Source organism: Nicotiana tabacum, chromosome 10 (assembly GCF_000715075.1).
Source record: "Nicotiana tabacum cultivar K326 chromosome 10, ASM71507v2, whole genome shotgun sequence".
Lineage (NCBI taxonomy): Eukaryota > Viridiplantae > Streptophyta > Magnoliopsida > Solanales > Solanaceae > Nicotiana > Nicotiana tabacum.
This window is the reverse complement of record NC_134089.1, coordinates 104725864-104745952: the sequence shown is the minus strand read 5'-3', so window position 1 is coordinate 104745952 and position 20089 is coordinate 104725864. Positions and strand designations below refer to the sequence as shown.

At 38.1% G+C, this 20089-nt stretch overlaps 1 protein-coding gene across 1 annotated transcript; it reads right to left on the bottom strand.

Moving 5' to 3' along the window:
• Window positions 1-9964: 9964 nt before the first annotated feature.
• Window positions 9965-10324, bottom strand: LOC107815054 (calcium-binding protein PBP1-like). The gene has a single exon (XM_016640567.2). The coding sequence runs from the start codon at window positions 10322-10324 to the stop codon at window positions 9965-9967; it is 360 nt and encodes a 119-aa protein (XP_016496053.2).
• Between the last annotated feature and the right edge of the window lie 9765 nt (window positions 10325-20089).

Here is a 20089-nt window from a genome sequence, read left to right as displayed (position 1 = left end):
TAAAGCCTGAACATCCAAAGCAAGAGGTCTCTCACTGACTGGAATATATGCAAGGCTGCCCATACTGCCTGAGACTTCCTACTCAATGCATCGGCCACCACATTGGCCTTTCCCAGATAATACAAGATGGTGATATCATAGTCTTTCAACAGCTCCAACTATCTCTTCTGCCTCAAATTTAGCTCCTTCTGCTTGAACAAGTATTGCAAACTCTTGTGATCCATGAACACCTTAGATGACATGCCATACAAATAATGCCTCCAAATCTTCAACGCGTGAACAATGGCTGCTAACTCTAAATCATGAATGGGATAATTTTTCTCTTGGATCTTCAACTATCGCAAAGCATATGCAATAACCTTGCCATTCTGCATCAACATCGCACTAAGTCCAATACGCGATGCATCACAATATACTTTATATGGCCTTGAACCTATGGGAAAAATCAACACTGGCGTTGTAGTAAAAGCTGTCTTAAGCATCTAAAAGCTCACCTCACACTTATTCAACCACCTGAACTAGGCACCCTTCTGGGTCAACCTGGTCATCGGGGTTGCAATCGATGAAAACCCCTCCACAAATCGATGGTAATAACCCGCCAAACCCAAGAAACTCTAGATCTCTGTGGTTGATGTGGGTCTAGGCCAGTCCTTGACTGCCGCAATCTTCTTAGGATCCACCTGAATACCCTCTACTGATACAACATGACCCAAGAATGCAACTAAACTCAACCAAAACTCACACTTTGAAAACTTGGCATACAACTAACTATCCCTCAGAGTTTGAAGAACGACTCGAAGATACTGCTCGTGCTCCTCCCGGCTGCGGGAATAGATCAAAATATCATCAATGATGACAATCACGAAGGAATCCAAATTAGGCTTGAGCACTCGGTTCATCAAGTCCATGAAAGTTGCTGGGGCATTTGTCAACCCAAATGACATCACTAAGAACTCATAATGCCCGTACCGAGTATGTAAAGCTGTCTTAGGGACGTTAGACACCCTAATCCTCAACTGATGGTAGCTAGATCTCAAATCAATCTTCAAAAACACCTTGGCACCCTGAAGCTGATCAAACAAATCATCAATCCTCAGCAATGGATACTTATTCCTGATTATGACCTTGTTCAACTACCGATAATCTATACATATCCTCATCGATCCGCCCTTTTTCTTAACAAACAACGTCGGCCCACTCCAAGGCGAGATACTAGGTCTAACGAAGCCCTTATCAAGCAAGTCTTGCAACTGTTCTTTCAATTCTTTCAACTCTGGCGGGGCCATACGATACGGCGGAATAGAAATAGGCTGAGTGCCCGGAGCCAAATCAATGCAAAAGTCAATATCCCTATCGAGCGGCATACCTGACAGGTATGCAGGAAATACCTCTAGAAACTCATATACAATAGGAACAAAATCCATAGAAGGAACCTTGGCACTAGAATCACGAACATACACCAAATAGGCTAAACATCCCTTTTCAACCATTTGCCGAGCCTTCATATATGATATAACCCTACGGGTGGAATAACCAGGAGTCCCTCTCCACTCTAAATGAGGTAGACCCGACAAGGCTAAGGTCATAGTCTAGGCATGACAATGCAAGATAGCGTTGTAAGGTGATAACCAGTCCATCCCCAATATGACATCAAAATCAATCATTTCCAAAAGTAACAGATCTACTCGGGTCTCAAAACCCCCAATAACAACTATACATGAACGATGGACATGATCCACCACAATAGAATCACCCACCGATGTAGACACATATATAGGAGCACTCAAAGAATCACTAGGCATGACCAGATACGGGGAAAAATAGGATGACGCATAGGAATATGTAGACCCTGGATCAAATAGAACTGAAGCATCTCTACTATAGACTAGAACGGTACCTGTGATAACTACATTGGAGGCCTCAGCCTAGGGCCTGGCTGGAAGAGCATAACATCGGGGTTGGGCCCCACCACTCTGAGCTACGTCCCTAGGACAGACTCCTGCTTGCTAGCCTCCACCTCTAGCAGCCTGACCTCCACCTTTATTACCTTTACCTCCACCTCTAGCACCTCTACCCCCACCCCAAGCTTGCTGAGCAGGTGGTGGAACACCTGGTGCCTAAACCATAGCACGGGAACCCTACTACTACGACTGAACACCCACTAATCTCGGACAAGCCCTCCAGATATGACCATACTCACTGCACTCAAAGCATCCACCTGAGTGCTGCGGCTGAGGGAACCGAGACTAACCCTAACGGGCTGCCTGACCATGAGAATAGCTCTGAATATGAGGTGCTCTAATAGGAGCTGATGGTGCACGGTAGGACTGCTAATTATAATATTGCATATGTGAACCACGACCGCCTGAAGCACCATGAGAAGTCTGAAGTGCTGAATGAAACAACCTGGGGGGATGGCCCCTACCAAAAGAATCCCTGCCTCCAGATGAGGCATCACTGAACCTGGCTGAATGACGAGGCCTCTTGTTAGACCCCTGACCACTACCCTGTGATAGAACCATCTCAACTCTCCTGGCTATATTGGTCGCATCCTAAAAAGAAATCTCGCTCCTAGTCTCCTTAGCCATCTACAATCGAATCGGCTAAGCGAGTCCCTCAATGAACCTCATCACCCTCTCTCTCTCGGTAGGAAGTATGATGAGAGCATGACGGGCCAAAGAAATGAATCTGGTCTCGTACAGAGTGACGGTCATAGAACCTTGCTGAAGATGCTCAAACTGCCTTCAATAGTCCTCTCTCTGAGTGATGGAAGAAACTTCTCCAGAAATAGCTGAGAGAACCGATCCCAAGTCAAGGCAGGCAACACAACTGGACTAGCCAAACAATAATATCTCCACGAAGTCTTGGGCGAACCCGACAGACGAAAAGCAGCAACGTCGACCCCATTAGTCTCCATTATCCCCATGTTCCGAAGAACCTCATGATAACTGTCTAAATAATCATGGGGATCCTCTGAAGATGTACCACCATAAGTAGTAGTGAACATCTTGGTGAACTTGTCCAACCTCCACAAAGCATCGGCAGACATAGCTGCTCCATCACCTGTCTGAGCTACTACATCGGACTGAACTACTCCAACTAGCTGAGCTGCTGGAGTCTGAAACCGAGGAACCATCTGCTCTAGAGTGCGGGTAGCGGGAGTCTCTGCTCCCCCCAGCCTGAGAGACGGCTGGTGCTACAGGAAGTAAGCCTGCTCGGGTGACACTCTACATAAGGCCCACTAGAAGGACCAGAGCATCCTATAGTAAGGTAGCAATGAACCCCTCTAGGACCTGAGCTGGGCCCACTAGAACTGTCTGTGCCGGAACCTCATCATCAAACTCTACTTGAGGCTCCGCCGCTGGTGCTACTGCTTTGGACTGAGCTCTGCCCCTGCCTCGGCCCCTAGCACGGCCTCTGCCTCGTCCTTTTCCCCTTGTGGGAACTACCGCTAGGGGCTCAGGCTGCTGGTCAGTGGATGAAGAAGCGCGTGTTCTCGCCATCTATGAAAGAACAGAGTAGAAATTCAATTAGCATTGAGGAACCAAACTGCACGACAGAGATGAATAGACGTGAAACTGTTCCTAACTCTACAGCCTCTAGGGGATAAGCACAGACGTCTCCGTACCGATCCCTCAGACTCTACCAAGCTTGTCCGTGAATTGTGAGACCTAAGCAACCTAGAGCTCTAATACCACCTTGTCACGACCCAGATTTCCCACCCTCGGGAGTCATAATGGCGCATACTAGTGAAAGCTTGGCAAGCCAACTATTCCGATTTATTTACCCTTTTTATTTTAAACCTCTTAACAATTTTAAGTCAACATATCATAACCAGCGGAAAATAATAATGCGGAAGAAGGAAATTTAACAATTTAAGCTAATACCAAAAATGTATCCATAAACATAACCACCCAGAACTGGGGTCAAAAACTCACGAACTATCTAGGAATTCTACAAATAGGGTCTGAAAAAAATAAATACATGTCTGTCTCTAAAATAGTAAAGAACAAAAGAAAACTAGATAGGGAGGGGGCGCCAAGGCCTGCGGATGCCTGCAGGACTACCTCGGATCTCCTGATCGACTAAAGGCAGCAACCCCTAGCTAAGGTCCGTATGCTCCGGTACTGAGATCTGCACATAGTGCAGAGTGTAGTATCAACACAACCGACCATATATGCTGGTAAGTGTCGAGCCTAACCTCGGCGAAGTAGTGACGAGGCTAGGACAAGACTACCAACTAAACCTGTGTAGTTTAAAGCATATACGACAAGTAATAATAATAACGGAAACTAGTAGTTAAAGATGGGAAGGGGAAACATGCTGCGAGGGGATATCAATTACCAACAGTAACTCAGGAGAAAATCATAAAGAATATTTTAAAGTTTGCATCATAAGAATAAGGAAAGCGTAGCAACTCAATACCCACTTTTATTCTTTATTGTTGCGGTGCACAACCCGATCCAAATTATATAACACTGTTGTGGAGTGCAACCGGATCCAATCATATATCACTGTTGCGGCGTGCAACCTGACCATCCTGTCCTCCCTTATTACTACATGTTACAGCGTGCAACCCGATCCCATATAACATTATTGCGGCGTGCAACACGATCCTAATAGACAATTCAACACCAATCACAAAAGAATCCTGGCAAGGGAACAATAAGGAAACAACAATATCCCAATAAGGGAATCAATAATGAGAATAAACACATCTCGGCAAGGGAACCAACAGTAAGAATTAAATACGTTCTGACAAGGGAATCAGCTATAACCAAACTTATACTAAAATTTAACTTCGTAAATGAAACCTCAACTGGAACCAATACTCAACCATAAATAAATACCACGAGAATAATCATAATTCTTGCCCAACACGGAGAATCAACAACTTAGGCATTTGTAGTATTTATTAAGAACACAACGATTACAATTTAAGACTCGCGAGCATGCTTGACAACGACGTATAGATACTCGTCACCACACCTATACGTCGTACACTACTCTAGCACATAGAAAATAAAGCACAATACCTAATCCCTCAAGCTAAGGTTAGACCAAACACTTACCTCGAACTTCCACGGCCAACTCAAGCCTCAAATACTATTTTCCTTTAGAATTCGCCTCTAAATTACTTGTTTCTAGTCCAAATTAATTTAACAACATCAATAAATGCTAAAGAATTCAACCCTAATGCTAAATTATAGATTTTCTATCATTATTTCCAAAAAGTCAAAAATCAACCCCGGGCCCGCTTGGTCAAAACTCGAGGTTCGGACCAAAATCCGATCACCCATTCGCCCACTAGCCCAAATATGCAATTAGTTTCGAAATCCGACCCCAAAACGAGGTCTAAATTTCAATTATTCAAAAACCCCTAACTCTACCCAAATTCCTAATTTCTATTATGAAAACTCTTGATTTTTGATTAAAACGTGATAAAAATAGTTGGGTACTTGAAAGAGTAAGGTTTAGAATTGATTGCCAATACTTTAGGGATGAATTTGTCTGAAGAAAATCACCTCTAAGTCTTGGGAGTTCGAAAATATGGAGTAAATGGGTTATGCCCATTTTTGCTACTGTTTTTAAAAGACTGGGCAGACCTTCATCGCGTTCGCAATGGGCCTGCCGCTTTCGCGATGGGTCAGGCCCAAATGGCCTTCGCGTTCTTATTGGGTGATCTGCTTTCGCAGAGCTTTAGCTCCTCAGGCCTTCGTGTTCGCGGTCAAAGGGCCGCGTTCGCGTAGAACAAATTGAACTCCTTCCCTCAGGCCCACTAACCCTATGCGTTCGCGTGAGCCTGAACGCATTCGCGAAGGGTAACTCCCCCCAAAGCTTCGCGTTCGCGTCCTGAGCTCCGCGTTCATGAAGAATAAACTGACACCTGAGGGAATTGCCTTACGCATTCGCGAGTGAAGCCACGCGAACGCGAAGAAGAAAATCACTGAGCACTTGAGACAGCAAAACCTGCAACTTTTCTAAGTGTAAAAGCATTCCGAAACCTATCCGAAACTTACCCGAACCCTCTAGGCTCCAAACCAAACATGCATACTAACTCAAAAATATCCTATGGACTTACTCGTGTGATCAAATCGCCAAATTAACATCTTTAACAACGAATTTAGCATCAAAATCAAAGAAAAATTTCAAGAACTCTTAAGTTCAAATTTTTACAACCGAGGGTCCAATTCGCGTCATATCAAGTTCGTTTCTTACAAAATTTTACAAGCTCAACTTAAATACAATATAAGACCTGTATCGGGTTTCGAAACCAAAATATGGGCCCGATACCATCCCATTCAAACACATTTAAATTTCCAAAAACTCTTATAATTTCAGTTAAATAATTTCTTCAAAAATTCATTTCTCGGGCTTGGGACCTCGAAATTCAATTCCGGCATACGCCCAAGTCCCATAATTTTTTACGGACCTTCCGAGAACGTCAAATCGTGGGTCCGGGTCCGTTTACTCAAAATATTGGCTGAAGTCAACCTAAATTCAATTTTAAAGGTCAAATTAGCATTTTCATCAAATTTTCACATAAAAGCGTTCCAGATATACGCCCGAACCATGCACGCAAATCGAAGAGAGTTAAAAGGAGGCTTTTAAGACCTCAAAATACAGAATTTACTTGTAACTCAAGTGATGACCTTTTGGGTCATCACATTTGGTCTATCAGAAAACTTTCTCTTCTGCCGTCAAAATGGTGACAATTAGGACTGTAATTGCACTGCCAGCCATGAATCAATGGGACTTGTTTCAAATGGATATTTACAATGATTTTCTTTAAGGTGATATTGAAGAAGAGGTATATATGCAAATGCCACCTGGATTTGGTAGCCAAGGGGGAACAAAGGGTGTAGACTACTCAAATCTTTGTATGGACTCAAACAAGCATCCATGAAATAGAATCTCAAGCTCACTAGTGCTCTTCTAAAGGTTGGTTTCCTACAAGTAAACATGATTATTCCATGTTCATTCTGAAGAAACACAATAGATAAGTCATAATACTTGTGTATATGGATGATCTTCTCATCACAGGTGATAATGCTAGCCTGATTCAGGAAGCCAATGACACTTTATAGAAAACTTTCAAAATGAAGGATTTGGGAATACTGAAGTACTTCTTGGGGATTGAAGTGTGTAGGTCACAGAAGGTAATCAAGTAATGCCAAAGGAAATATGCATTAGAACTGATTGCAGAACTGGACTTGACAGGATCTAAGCTTGCACTTACTCCAATGGAGCAGAACATGAAGCTTATAATAATTGAGTATGATAAACACTGCAACATCAATGATGATACAGGACTAGCAGATGTGAGGGAATACCAAGGCTGATTGGAAAATTGCTTTATTTGACATTAACTAGTCCGGATATGCATACAATGTGCAGACCTTGAGCCAATTCATGCAGTCACCCAAGAAGCCACATCTAGAAGCAACTTATAGAGTTGTAAGATATGTGAAAAATGAATCCGGTCTTGATGTGTTAATGAGTGTAGAAAGGTATGTAATCTTTAAGGCATTCTGTGATGCATACTGGGTAAGTTGTCTAAACTTAAGAAAGTCAATAACTAGTTATTTGGTGAACTTGGTAGTTCCCTGATAGATTGGAAGTCAAAGAAGCAAAACACAGTAGCAAGGAGCTCATCTGAATTAGAACATAAAAGTATGGCTTTGACAGTAGCTTGACTTGTCTGGTTGCAGGACTGCTGAAAGAGTTGGAAATCAAGATTCTTATTCCAATACAGTTGTTTACAGATAATAAAGCTGCAATGCAGATAGCCAACAATCATGTATTTCATGAAAAAATAAAATATATAGAGATTGATTGCCATTTTATAAGGAAAATGTGTATGATACATCCTAAGTATGTGCCAACTGATGAACAAGAAACAAATGTGTTGACAAAAGGATTTGGTAGTCATTGCTGAACATTTTCACACCACCTAGCTTGAGGGAGGGGTAGCTTGAGCGAGGGGGGAGGGGGTTGTTGAAATACTAAGCTGACAGCTAGGTGATATGAGAAGTTGAGGAATGAAGAGAGGAGTTGAGTGACAGTCAGTTAATGTAGCCTAGAGTTAGTTATCTTAGTATAGCTTAACAGAGTTAGTTAGGAGGTTAGATATTATTAGAAGTTACAGTTGATTAGCTATATATACACACGTGTACAGTATTGAGAATCGGTTTGGTAATTCATTTTCTCAATTTACAGCTTAATACAATTTCCAGAACGTTCTCTATCTAAGCTTCATCTTCGACATCTCAGCTGACCTCCATATCCACACAACAATGGTGGATTTTAACATGAACAGTGATAAATGGTTTTACCTTTTTAGATTTTTTGGAGCAAAGTTATTGTTTAGAGTTCTTGCCATGTTTCTACGTGGTTTTCTTTTTAAATTAATTGATTGATATATAATTAGGATGAAAAAAGAAAAGGGGAATGAAATTAAAATTTGTTGAAACCAAATTAAACTACTTTTTTATCCTTCTCATTGCACTTTCTTCATATGTTGATCACGTTGTATTAATTGTAACTCTTGTAGCTTGATATTCTGAAAGAATTTTATGATATCAATCTGATGTTCAAGATATTGGAATAAATCATTAAACAAGTCTCACATGCATGAAATGATGAGAAGAGCTTACACACTTTTATTGCCAAATTACCTTGAAATCTAGTACGATTATCTATATATGATAAATGTCTAATATTATCCAAATTTATAATAACTTGGTTCTTACCAATTAATTTCTTTATCCAAATATACTACTACGTGAAGTTATTATGACAGAATTTCCGTCGTCCTCAATTGTCCTATGATGTACTTTCTGAAACAAGCTAGTGAAAAGGAAGCTTCCACTAGAAGCATTGTCTGTTAGTACTGCATATTTCTTGTTCTGTAGTGATATACTCCATTCATCAACTGAACGCCTTTCTTGTTCTTTTGGAAGATATTTTAGCTCACATTACCCTTGCAAAAGGCATCTCTACAGTTTTGAGGTTTTACAGATTAACGTCTGGAAGTATTCCTCCATCTCACAGTTTCATGATGTGATAGATTAATTTATTAGATGATACATACTACTGTTCTTGCAGCACTCTGACCCTGCACCACCATCTTGTTCATTCCTAAATTTGTATGTAAATTACCCTCCCCTCCACCCAAATAAAAAATAATAAGAATTATTAAAGAAGAAAAAGTAACAGCAAACAGCTATCTCTCTGTTGTAACTGATTTTTTGGATGAGTGAATGCAATGCGCCACCTATGGCGTAACTTTATTTATATAAAAAAAAAAAACAGCTAGCAGAATAGAACATAACTAACATCATGAGGTACAAGTCTATGATATATGTAGCAAACATATACAATTATTCATCCTTCCGAGATAGATATACATGAAGTCTTTTATTTATTTGGTATCTCATGATATTACTGACCTTGAAAATTAGGCAGATTAATTACCTGCTACAACATATTAAAAAATATACTAGGATCTCTAGTAAGGGGTTGAATTTTTTTTTTGTAGTTAGTGGGAATTGAACCTATGACGTTATGAAGATTTTGAACCCCTTTGACCACTAAACTAGACTTTTGAATTGTGTTAAGGGGATTCAAAACTTAATATATAGAGGTAAAAAACAGATTTTGCCTTATATATGCAGTATAATTTTTAGGCGAAGGGGGTTCGGGTGAACCCCTTCCGCCCCTAAATCCGCCCCTGGTTACAAGTGCACATAAGTTAAGCAAATAGCGAAAAAAGAAGTAAGAAAAAGGAACAACAACAGAATTAAGAAAAAATTAGAAGCACCTGATGTAGTATGATTATATAGCACTCCTTCCGGGGTACATATACATCATACACATGAGTATTTTATTTATTTGGCATCTCATGATATTAATACAATTACATCCAAAAGATAAAGGCATAGAAACATAGTAGTAAAATAAATTAGGGTTGGAAATCAATAAGACCCAAGTCATCCATATATTGCTTGGATCCATCCATCAAACCAGGACTCAATCTAAACATAAGGATACAAAACTCCATTTGATTAAGAGCTCCATCCCCATCCAAATCTCCTTCAGTTAACATGCAAATTAACTCATCATCTCTAAGATCATGCAAACCAAGCAATATAGTGTTTCTTTTCAAACTCTCATAAGTTATAAGCCCTATACTCACATCCATTAGCAAGCAAAATCCATTGCAAAGCTCCCTCATAAAACCTTCAGCTCCAAGTCTTTCCATCATTGAAGGAAAATAGTCTTGGAAACCGAAAGGGTTTTCTTCATGAGCAGCAGCTACCATTTTTGCCATAATAAAAGGAAGGAAATTAAAGATCGAAATTACTAAGGAATATAGTGGGGTGAATGCGTTTTAGGTAACTTAAAAGTCAAGGGTACAGGTTGATGTGTGTGTATATATATATAAGAAAGAGAGAGAGGAATATGTGGAGCTTTTTTGGTTGTTTGCTTGTAAAATTCTCCTTCGTGGAAGCTGCATGAGATAAAGAGGAATCATTTGAAAGGCACACTTGTGAAAAAGGAGCTCATTTTCGTGACATTTACGATGAAACCCACACTATTTGTTGAATATGCTTTCTTTTGAATGATAACGATGTGTATTTAGGGTACACTATGTGTAATATATGGCTGGCATTGATTGATTAATTATGTTTCTGTTCGAAATCTAGGGCAACTTTTGCTGTCCACTTCGATACTTCAAACCTAAATCTGAACCAATAATTATATTGAAATGGGTGATTGATTTAATTAAAGTTTAAGTCATTAGAGAATTAAATAACACTTTTATTTATTTATTATGTTTGTCTCCAACACGCCCTCTTACTTATGGATCTGATTGTTGGAAAAATATGAAGAAGAACACAACAAACAGATTCAGCCTTGAAAAACATGAATGAAGAAAAAAAAATCGAAGGCTTGTGCGAAATGCTATCTAAAAGTGATATTTGCTCCTCTCCTTTACAAGACTGCTATGAATTGTATGCAAATAGCTTTAGGGTATATGACAAGCCTTTTAAATTTATGCATTAAACAAATAGTGTAGAAAATATTCTTAGAAAAGCAAGAAGTGTTTATCTGATTTTGGAATGCAGAAATTTGTGGAAGAATAAGGGTGTGTTTGTTACGAAGGAAAATGTTTTCCTAGAAATCCTTATTTGGTTGGTGAGTGAAAATATTTTTCTGAAAAATATTTTCATTTTTTTATTGTACTCTCCTCACCCCTTCCCGTAAGTCCCTATGTTTCTTGTGCTCTCCCCCTCCCCTCCCCCTCCATATACCCAACATTTTCATGACTCTATTTTCTTCAAGAATTTAATCATTCTTCTAAAAATTCACACAAATTCAAATGAACTAATGTGTTGCTTTACTTTTTTATGCAAAAATAACATCAAAAGTGGTGCTCCATAACTTTAAAAAATACTCTTTTTTTGGTTGAAAAAAAAAGTATTATTTCTACAACATGAAAATAAAGTACTCACTTTGTTGAAATGAAAGAAAATACTTTTTCTACATAATGAAAAGATTTTTTTTTTTTGTAAAAATGAAAAAAAATCTATTTTTATATCGTGAAAAGAAAATACTCATTTGTTGAAATGAAAAAAAATACTAAAGTACTATTAATAATATTTCTATTTAGGGTGGAGGTGGGGGCGGGGTAGGGGTGGGGCTAGGGTGGGGTGGGGTTGGGGTGGGTGGAGTTGGGGTGGGTGGAGTTGGGGGTGGGTGGGGTGTAGGGGTTGGTTGGTGGGGATGTGGAATGGGAGGAAGAATTGAAAAGAGTTTTGGAAAATATTTTCCCTTCTTTTGATAGGAAAAATATTTTTCTCCAATTGAAGGAAAATGAGTTCAGCGGAAAATATTTTTCAAAATATTTAAACTAACCAAACATGAAAAAATTGGAAAATATTTTCCGGAAAATATGTTCCTTCGTAGCAAACACACCATAAGTGTTTTATGGGAGATAAGACAGCTGAAAAAAATTATTAGATTTTGCTTAAAGGTTGATGACCTTTAATGAATTTGATGTTTTGGGAGAAGCATAATATATTTTGTGCATTAAGACTGACTATATGATTTTGAGATTTCATAATAGTTATGGAAAAGGCTCTTGAAATAATCAAAATGTAGGGATGTTTGTGGAAGAATAAGTGTTTTATGGGCCAATGTTAGACTTAGTATAAGTAAACTTTGGAAGAGCTTGTGATATAAATTCATTTAAATTTACATTTCTTCAACCCACAGAATTATGGGTGGATATGTGATTATTATGTGTTAATTTGTTGATATGTTGATGGTATGCTAATTACAAGTAACAGTATGAATGGCATAATAGGAAACTAGGAGGTTTCTATCTTTCGTATCCGAAATGAAGGATCTTGGGTGATTGCCTCGCGAGAAGGTGTAAGAATTTGTTCCATTCATGTTTTTCAAGCCTAAATATACTTTGTTCGTCATATTTTTCTAATACTGGTTTCATTTCATTAACAAAATACGTGAAAATCTTTTTTTTTTTTTTAAGTAATAGGTGATAGTAAGATTTGAAATCAGCCCTTTGTCTCATTTCGGCCGGAAAGTCTGGGACGGAAATCACCTGAGTTTTAGTAGTGGAAAGTACACTTTTATTTACTAATATATCTGCATCCAACAAATTAAGTTCCTATCTTGCAAGTGTTATTTGTTCTTTATTTCAATTTTTTCTTTTTTTACATTTTCTGTAAGCTTCTTAAATAATGGCTGATTTACATCTGTATTGGTCAAAATCTGACCGTTGTGGTAGATCCGACTGGGATCCCGCCCAAGCGGCGGAATAGCAAAAGATGCCATGATTTGTTCCAAACCTCGTACTCACAGTGCCTGCTAAGTCGAAGAACAATACTCAAGGGACGACGAAAACGAACGTGGTATGAAGGTGCCTGACCCAAGAATGTAGCAAGGACTCCATGACTATATATAGGGAGGGAACCTTCCTAGAAAGAGGGGCCTTTTTCTCTTTTTCCTCTCCTATGTAAACTTCTTAGCAAAAAAGAAGAAGAAACAATTATCTCCATCGATTGGTGAGAGAAGAAACGAAAAATATCAATAAGATTGATCGCCTCCATTTTATCTTGTGAATCATTTTCTGATTTGTTTATAGATCTGGAGTCTATTATGTCTGACTAAGATTTACCTCATCTCCACTAATTGATTTAATAAAAAAGGTTTTCGTATTTTTTGGTCGAACAATTTGGCGCCGTCTATGGGGATTTCTTAGTGAAAATTTCCTAGTCTCCTGCAGATAAAAAAAACCATAAACATGATCACCCACCAAAAGAGTAGTAAGTAAACCTCATACGCCAACCAAGATCATGATGTTATATGCAGGCAGAAATTGCAACCAACATCCTCTCCCGCACTCCGGGCAGCCCATGAACCAGCCAAAGCAAGCCCAAAACCGCGCAGGGCCAAGGAACGAAAAAGGCAGAGCTGAATATGGCCACCGGATTTAGAAACCACCACCCCATTAACCATTGAAACGCCATAAAAAACGAGCAATGCTATAAATCCACCATCATTCACCGGCTCGTCCGATAGAGGTAAGGAAGACATCATCTTGGCGCATCTTCTGCTGTTTGCTCAAACAGAAACACAAGCGCCGCACAAGCGAGTGAGCAAAGAAACATCTCAACTGGAGAATGGGAAACTACTACAAAAGTACTACGAAATATCGCCCACCTGACAATCCAACTTCTAGAAAATGACGCCCCTTAAGCTGCACTCTCTATCCTCCAACCCAGGAGTTGCCCCAATAGGGTTTTCTCGGGGACTTATGGACCGAGTTGACGAGGGAGACATCCCCAAGTTCAAAGTATAATTCATCATCCCGCCTACCAAAGACATCCCTAGACCGGAAGGCGGAGAGATTAGATAAGGAAATCCCAATGTGCGCACGAAACAAACACTAGCGAAACAACAATGTTTCGTACTCTCCGACATTATACTCTCCGATACAAACAAAGTTAAGCGAACTGGGACTCACCTAGGAAGCGCAGAGGTCGAGTAGAACTGGCACTCCCCCAGAAGATCCCCGACTCTCCAAAATATGGAACACCGAACACCACACCCAGGGGAGATGCTTCACCTCCCCCACACGAAAGTGTAACTGCTTCGCGTGAGAAGGAAGCCTCCATATCTACAACAGGAGAGGCACCACCGGTAGTAAGAAGACTGCTAGAAGAATGGTTAACAAGTACTCTGAACAACATACTTGATAAAACAAAGGGATGGAAGAAAAAAGAAGAGTCTAAGACGAAAGCTCCTGCCTAACCGGAGAAAATCGAAAATTCGAAGTATTAGGAGAAAATAAGATTCGCTAAGTTCTTTCAAGTAAAGGCAAGGAAGTGTGTCAATCGAATGGTGCTTTCCTTCTATTTATAAAAGACATAAATTCCCCAAGCGCGAAACCCAAGAGTCGCCAATTGAAACTGATAGGACATGAAACGGTTCAACCCCTTGGGAACATGTGTTATAATGGAAGCAACCACGGACGACGTTTCAAGTTAAACGATGTTTCGATTTTGAAACGGTCGCGATGGTTCAAGGGCATCACAAGAGCGTCGTTACATTGCTTGAATCTAAAACTCGTACCCAAAGGGTAGGTAGTCAGATTTCTCTTAGAGATGCAAAAGTCATGATCCGTCTGCCAGGCCCAACAAGAGACGACCCCGGCAGACGGAGGGACTAACTGTATTGGTCAAAATCTGACCGCTATGGTCGACCCGACTGGGATCCTGTCCAAGCGGCGGGATAGCAAAAGACGTCATGATTTGTTCCAAACCACGTACTCACAGTGTCTGCTAAGTCGAAGAACAATACTCAGGGGTCGACGAAAACGGACGTGGTATGAAGGTGCCTTGACCCAAGAATGTAGCAAGGACTCCATGACTATATATAGGGAGGGAACCTTCCTAGAAGAAAGGGGGGCTTTTTCTCTTTTTCCTCTCCTCTGTAATCTTCTTAGCAAAAAAGAAGAAGAAACAATTATCTCCATCGATTGGTGAGAGGAGAAACGAAAAATATCAATAAGAATGATCGCCCTCATTTTGTCTTGTGCATCATTTTCTTATTTGTTTATAGATCTGGAGTGTATTATATTTGACTAAGATTTACCTCCTCATCTCCACTAATTGATTTAATAAAAAAAGTTTCAGTATCTTTTGGTCAAACAACATCCTCCTTGAATTAAAGTTTTTTGAAATTCCGCACCTAAGAATTTATCCACTCAATTTTTCAAGAATTTTAACTTAAATATAGTTAACGAGTACATACCAGTTGAACTTTTTTAAAGTGGTCAGCAAAATGGTTTGCTATCTCTTTTTGTAAGGTTGGATCTTCCTTATTTTTCTGTTAGTCATTTTGAAAAAGAAGAACTCTTTTCAATGTTAAATGGAGAAAAAATTTCCTCCTACCCATATTATGGAAGACTCTTCCATAAACAAGATGGATCACATGTTTCATAAACAGTTTGGAATAGAATGATATAAAGCAGAAGAAAACCAAATAAAATGACACAAAAAAAGACAAGAAGAGAAACGGGGAAGTAATATGATCAGTTAAGAAAAGAATTGTTGGATAGTAATGGCACCAACATACGTAGCATCTTCTGGACAAACCTAGATCTTCTCTTAGAAAAGAAGGAATCCAATCTTCTATTTAGGGTTGTACTTTCAGCTTCTTCCATCCCAATTAAATATTGTCCCCATTATATTTTTGGGCAAGTGAAAAAAATTGTTTTTTCTGTTAATACTTAATTAAACAGAAGCATGGGTACAAAAATGAAAGTCACAAGGCAAAATACATATTTTACTCATTGACCTTATACCCAAATCCCTCTTACACACCTGTTAAATACGGGAATAATATTATACACCAAAACTTTTAAAAGTGTGTCAATTACACACCACTTCGGTGTTTGACCACATCTGCTTAAAGATTTCTATTACACGCGCCAATCAGCATCTGACACGTGTCGTAAATCGAGAAAAAAAAAAAGAAAAACTGAAAAAGCCCACCCTCGTCATCTTCCAAAAAAAAAAAAAAAATAGAAAAGAAACCCCCTCTCCTCATCTTCCCAACCCCATCATCTTCTCCACCGCCACAATACTACCACCAACCCTTCCACCACAAGCACCTTCTTCCCAAACTACCGATTCAATTCATTGCCGATTTTTAACAAGCTTTAACAATATTCATCACAAATTCTTATACAAATTTCAAATTCAAGTTCAAACCCAAAACTTCAAATTTGTTAATGGTGTTTTTTGAATTTTATCAAAATTAATCACCAAATTTTCAGCATATTTTTAGTAAATTTTTACTCAATAATAATCACGAATTCAAATTAATTTTCTAGGTCATGGAATACCAAAATCAAATTTTTAAGCTTTTTCAAAAGGCCAATAATTGTGATTTTTAAAAGACCCAATAGCTCCCCTTTTCTTTTTCTTTTTCTTCTTAGTCATGGGGGTTGGAGAGGCAAAACATGAGAGGTAGACAAAACTAGAATGGGGATATTGGGGAAGAAGACGAACATGAGGGGGGGAGCGCTGGGGTTTGGGGTTGAGGAAGAAGACATGAGTTTATACTTTTTTTCTTTAATTTAAGAAAGAAATAGTTAAAAAACAGAAAAAACAAAATAAAAAAACTTAATTTCAGATGATTTTTTAGTTTTCACGAGCCTCTTTTATGTGTAATACACGCGTCTGATACATGGCAAAAGAGGTGTGTAATTGACACACTTTTAAAAGTTTTAGTGTGTAATACTATTTTCATGTTTAACAAGTGTGTAAGAGGAATTTGAGTGCAAGGTGAATGAGTAAAGTATGTATTTTGTCAAGTCACAACGTTTTGAAGAACTTGAAATTTTTTGGACACAAGTGGTCCCATAGCCATTTCAATTATATATATAATAATAATAATAATAATAATAATAATAATAATAATAATAATAATAATAATAATAATAAGTTTTCCAGTTAAGAAATGGATATAGTGTTTAATTTGGAACAACCTAGATAAAAGTAGCAAAGCTTATAAATTTCAGACCAGGAAGTAGCTTTCAATTTCTACGTTAACTTTCCTTTCTTTTTTTTCTTTTTTAAAAAAACAAAGAACAAAGATTGAGATGGAGAGGAACAGTGTTAATCACTTCCTTTCTATTGGTTTATATATCCATCTATCTCCAGAGCCTAAGTAATCAATCCAAGTGCGTACCATGTACGTAGTCCTTAGATGTGATTAATATGTTGCCTTTTTGTAGGATGATAATAGCATGCTCACACAGTGAAAAACTGCTCACTTATCAATTGATCTGACGAGCAGATTATATTAGTTTCTTTCCCATTTTTTATTTCATTAATTTTTGTTGATCTTTTTCGTTAAATGAGAACTTTTTATCTCCAACAGTTCGTACTAGTATAGTAACTTCCGAATACAAGTTATATGGTGATTATAATGTGTAAGTTGGATTATAATACTAATGAGATTATTTGCTGGATATATTATTTTTTGGCTAGATGTTTTTTTTTTCTTTTCAAAGTAGATGTTTGGTTCATTAAATAGGATATTAAGAGGGTTTATCATATAAAACACGTGGTTGATTTTATACTAGACTAGTTAGATAACTTGGATAAACTTTTATTTTAAATTTTAACCAAGTTGGTCTTCTTAACGGACTTTCGAGAAAGACGGGGAGAGTGTTCCTAAAAGAATGACTATTTTTATATTAAAAAATATTAACTTTAAATTTTTAATTTATCCTTAATGGCATAATTTATGACCATAGAAATTACATAAAATATTCAATAAAAGTTTTAAAAAGCTTTATTTGTTAAACAGTATACAATGAAATACCGTTACATTAATTGAAAACGGATACCAAATTCATTTGAATACTATATATTAAGATATGATTTATTGGGGTAGTAGGACTACATGACATACACGTTAGGCGTGATTTCCTTGTCGACACAAGATTTATTACTATCTACTTATTTTAGAAGCAAAAAAGGACGTACGGGCGTGAAGGAAATGTACTGATATGTTTTCTTTCACACCGTTAAGTCGCGGTCCGTCATTTGCGTGTTTGCTTGTTTCATATACGATAAGTTTTAGGATACGCGTGATGCGCATGTATGTATGCATAAATATAATTTTTTAAAAATTTAATAAATAATATATTTGAGTTATAAAATAAAATTTTAAAAAATATAAGCTCTTGAAAATGGCAAATACTAGACCTATTTTGTTTTTTAAAAAATAAAAATAAATAATGGATCACCTAGCTAAACATTAAAAAGATTAGATAATTTTAGAAGCTTAATGATCTATCACATATCCATTTCTTTTATTTTAACTTTGTACGAGAATGATTGTATAAGTATTGTATATTCTAGACAGGTCAATTAAAAGAAAAATTGCGACAAATAAATTAAGCAGCTAAGCAGCAAAACTCTATCGCTTAATAAAAAATAACGACAAATTATCAAAAATCATATCTGTTTACCTCGAAAATACGAGTAACAATTAAATTTGATTAATGATTTTAAAGATATGTGATTTAGTTCAATACCAATTAATAATCAAGAAATATGAAGTGAAATGAAAGATATAAGCGAATCAAACCAATGTTACTTAGCAGTAGTGACCTCGAACCTAGTGACTTCGAGGTGGCTTAGGGCAGTAAGAACAATTAAATAATAAAAACAACGTAAGAACAATGGAGCTAAAGGATAATGTTGAAGACCAGTAGGCAAAAAGGAAGAGAGTATATTCTTTTCTCAGTGATTCTACGATGTCTTACAAATGATTGGGGTCCCGTTTATATAATAGGAATAAGAATATTTCTATTTATAGTAAGGAATATTCTTGGTACAACTGTCTAACCGCCTAATACGGAATCGTACAATCATATTCTGGGATTTACGCCATGATTTTGGGAATGTGGCAGGAATCTAACTTGTTCTGGTACAAATCCATAACGGTACTATTTCGAGGTCGAGCACACTCGACCTCGGTATGCATCATGCTCTGCCTTCGAACTCAGATTTGGTCCCTCGAGCTCAAACTTGGTCTTACCAAGACTCGAACTTCGGACAACTTCTCAAGTATATAGATCAAAGGCATTCGATTTCAACCGTATACAAATAGTCCCCGCGTTTCTTAGAGTAAGATAATAAGAAACGATTTGAACCTCGATTTTCTCGAACCTCTTATGATGACATCATGCCAGTGACGTATGCGCTTGAAGTGATCAGAAATGTCATGTCAGCTCGCTTCCCCAAAACATTAAATGCGCTCCAGAACTGGTCGGCCACTTGCACTGCCTATCCGTCGCCGCCTTTCTATAAATAGGAGGCTACTCTGTTGAACAAAGAACTCTACTTTTTTCATCTTCATCTACTTTTGATCTTTTCCCTTATTTGCTTCCTTCTTTAATCATCTATTTCCATGATTCGAACTTGCGATCACAAGGTCATATGGCAGCAACTTTACCAGTTATGCCAAGACTCCCTTTTTCAAAGGTTCAATTCAAAACAACGAGAGAAGGGCGCCGAATCCTTCCCGCACTAGAAAATATGCGAACTTTACACTGCTGCTCATCTCTCTTAACTTCAACCTGGTGTAGCACTCATTCCTTTTGCTTTATATGGAATGAGGTGGCACTATCATCTACTAACTTTTGTATCCCACACCGGAACAATGTCCCAAGGATGTTCTTGGATCGTTGCTCATGCATCTTGCAACCTTGTTGTTTTTTCTTGCGATAGAAGGTGAAGTTACATCTTCTGGTCTTTTTCTTTTGCTATTCTTTTTTAATGGATTATGGCCCAAAATTTGAACGGATTGCTCAATCCCCGCTGCTGGAAATATAGTTACATTTATCGAGGGTTTTCTACCCTAAATCTCTTCTGGCATACAGACATTTACAAAAATCAAAATGGAAACCCCAGGAAGGAGGTTCCCGAATATGACGCTCTCGAGGACGTGGCTTTAAAAGTAGATTAGGTTCTTG

What these genes read in the sequence shown, in the direction of transcription:
- LOC107815054 (XM_016640567.2), bottom strand. Translation starts at nt 10,324, where the DNA reads ATGGTAGCTGCTGCTCATGAAGAAAACCCTTTCGGTTTCCAAGACTAT.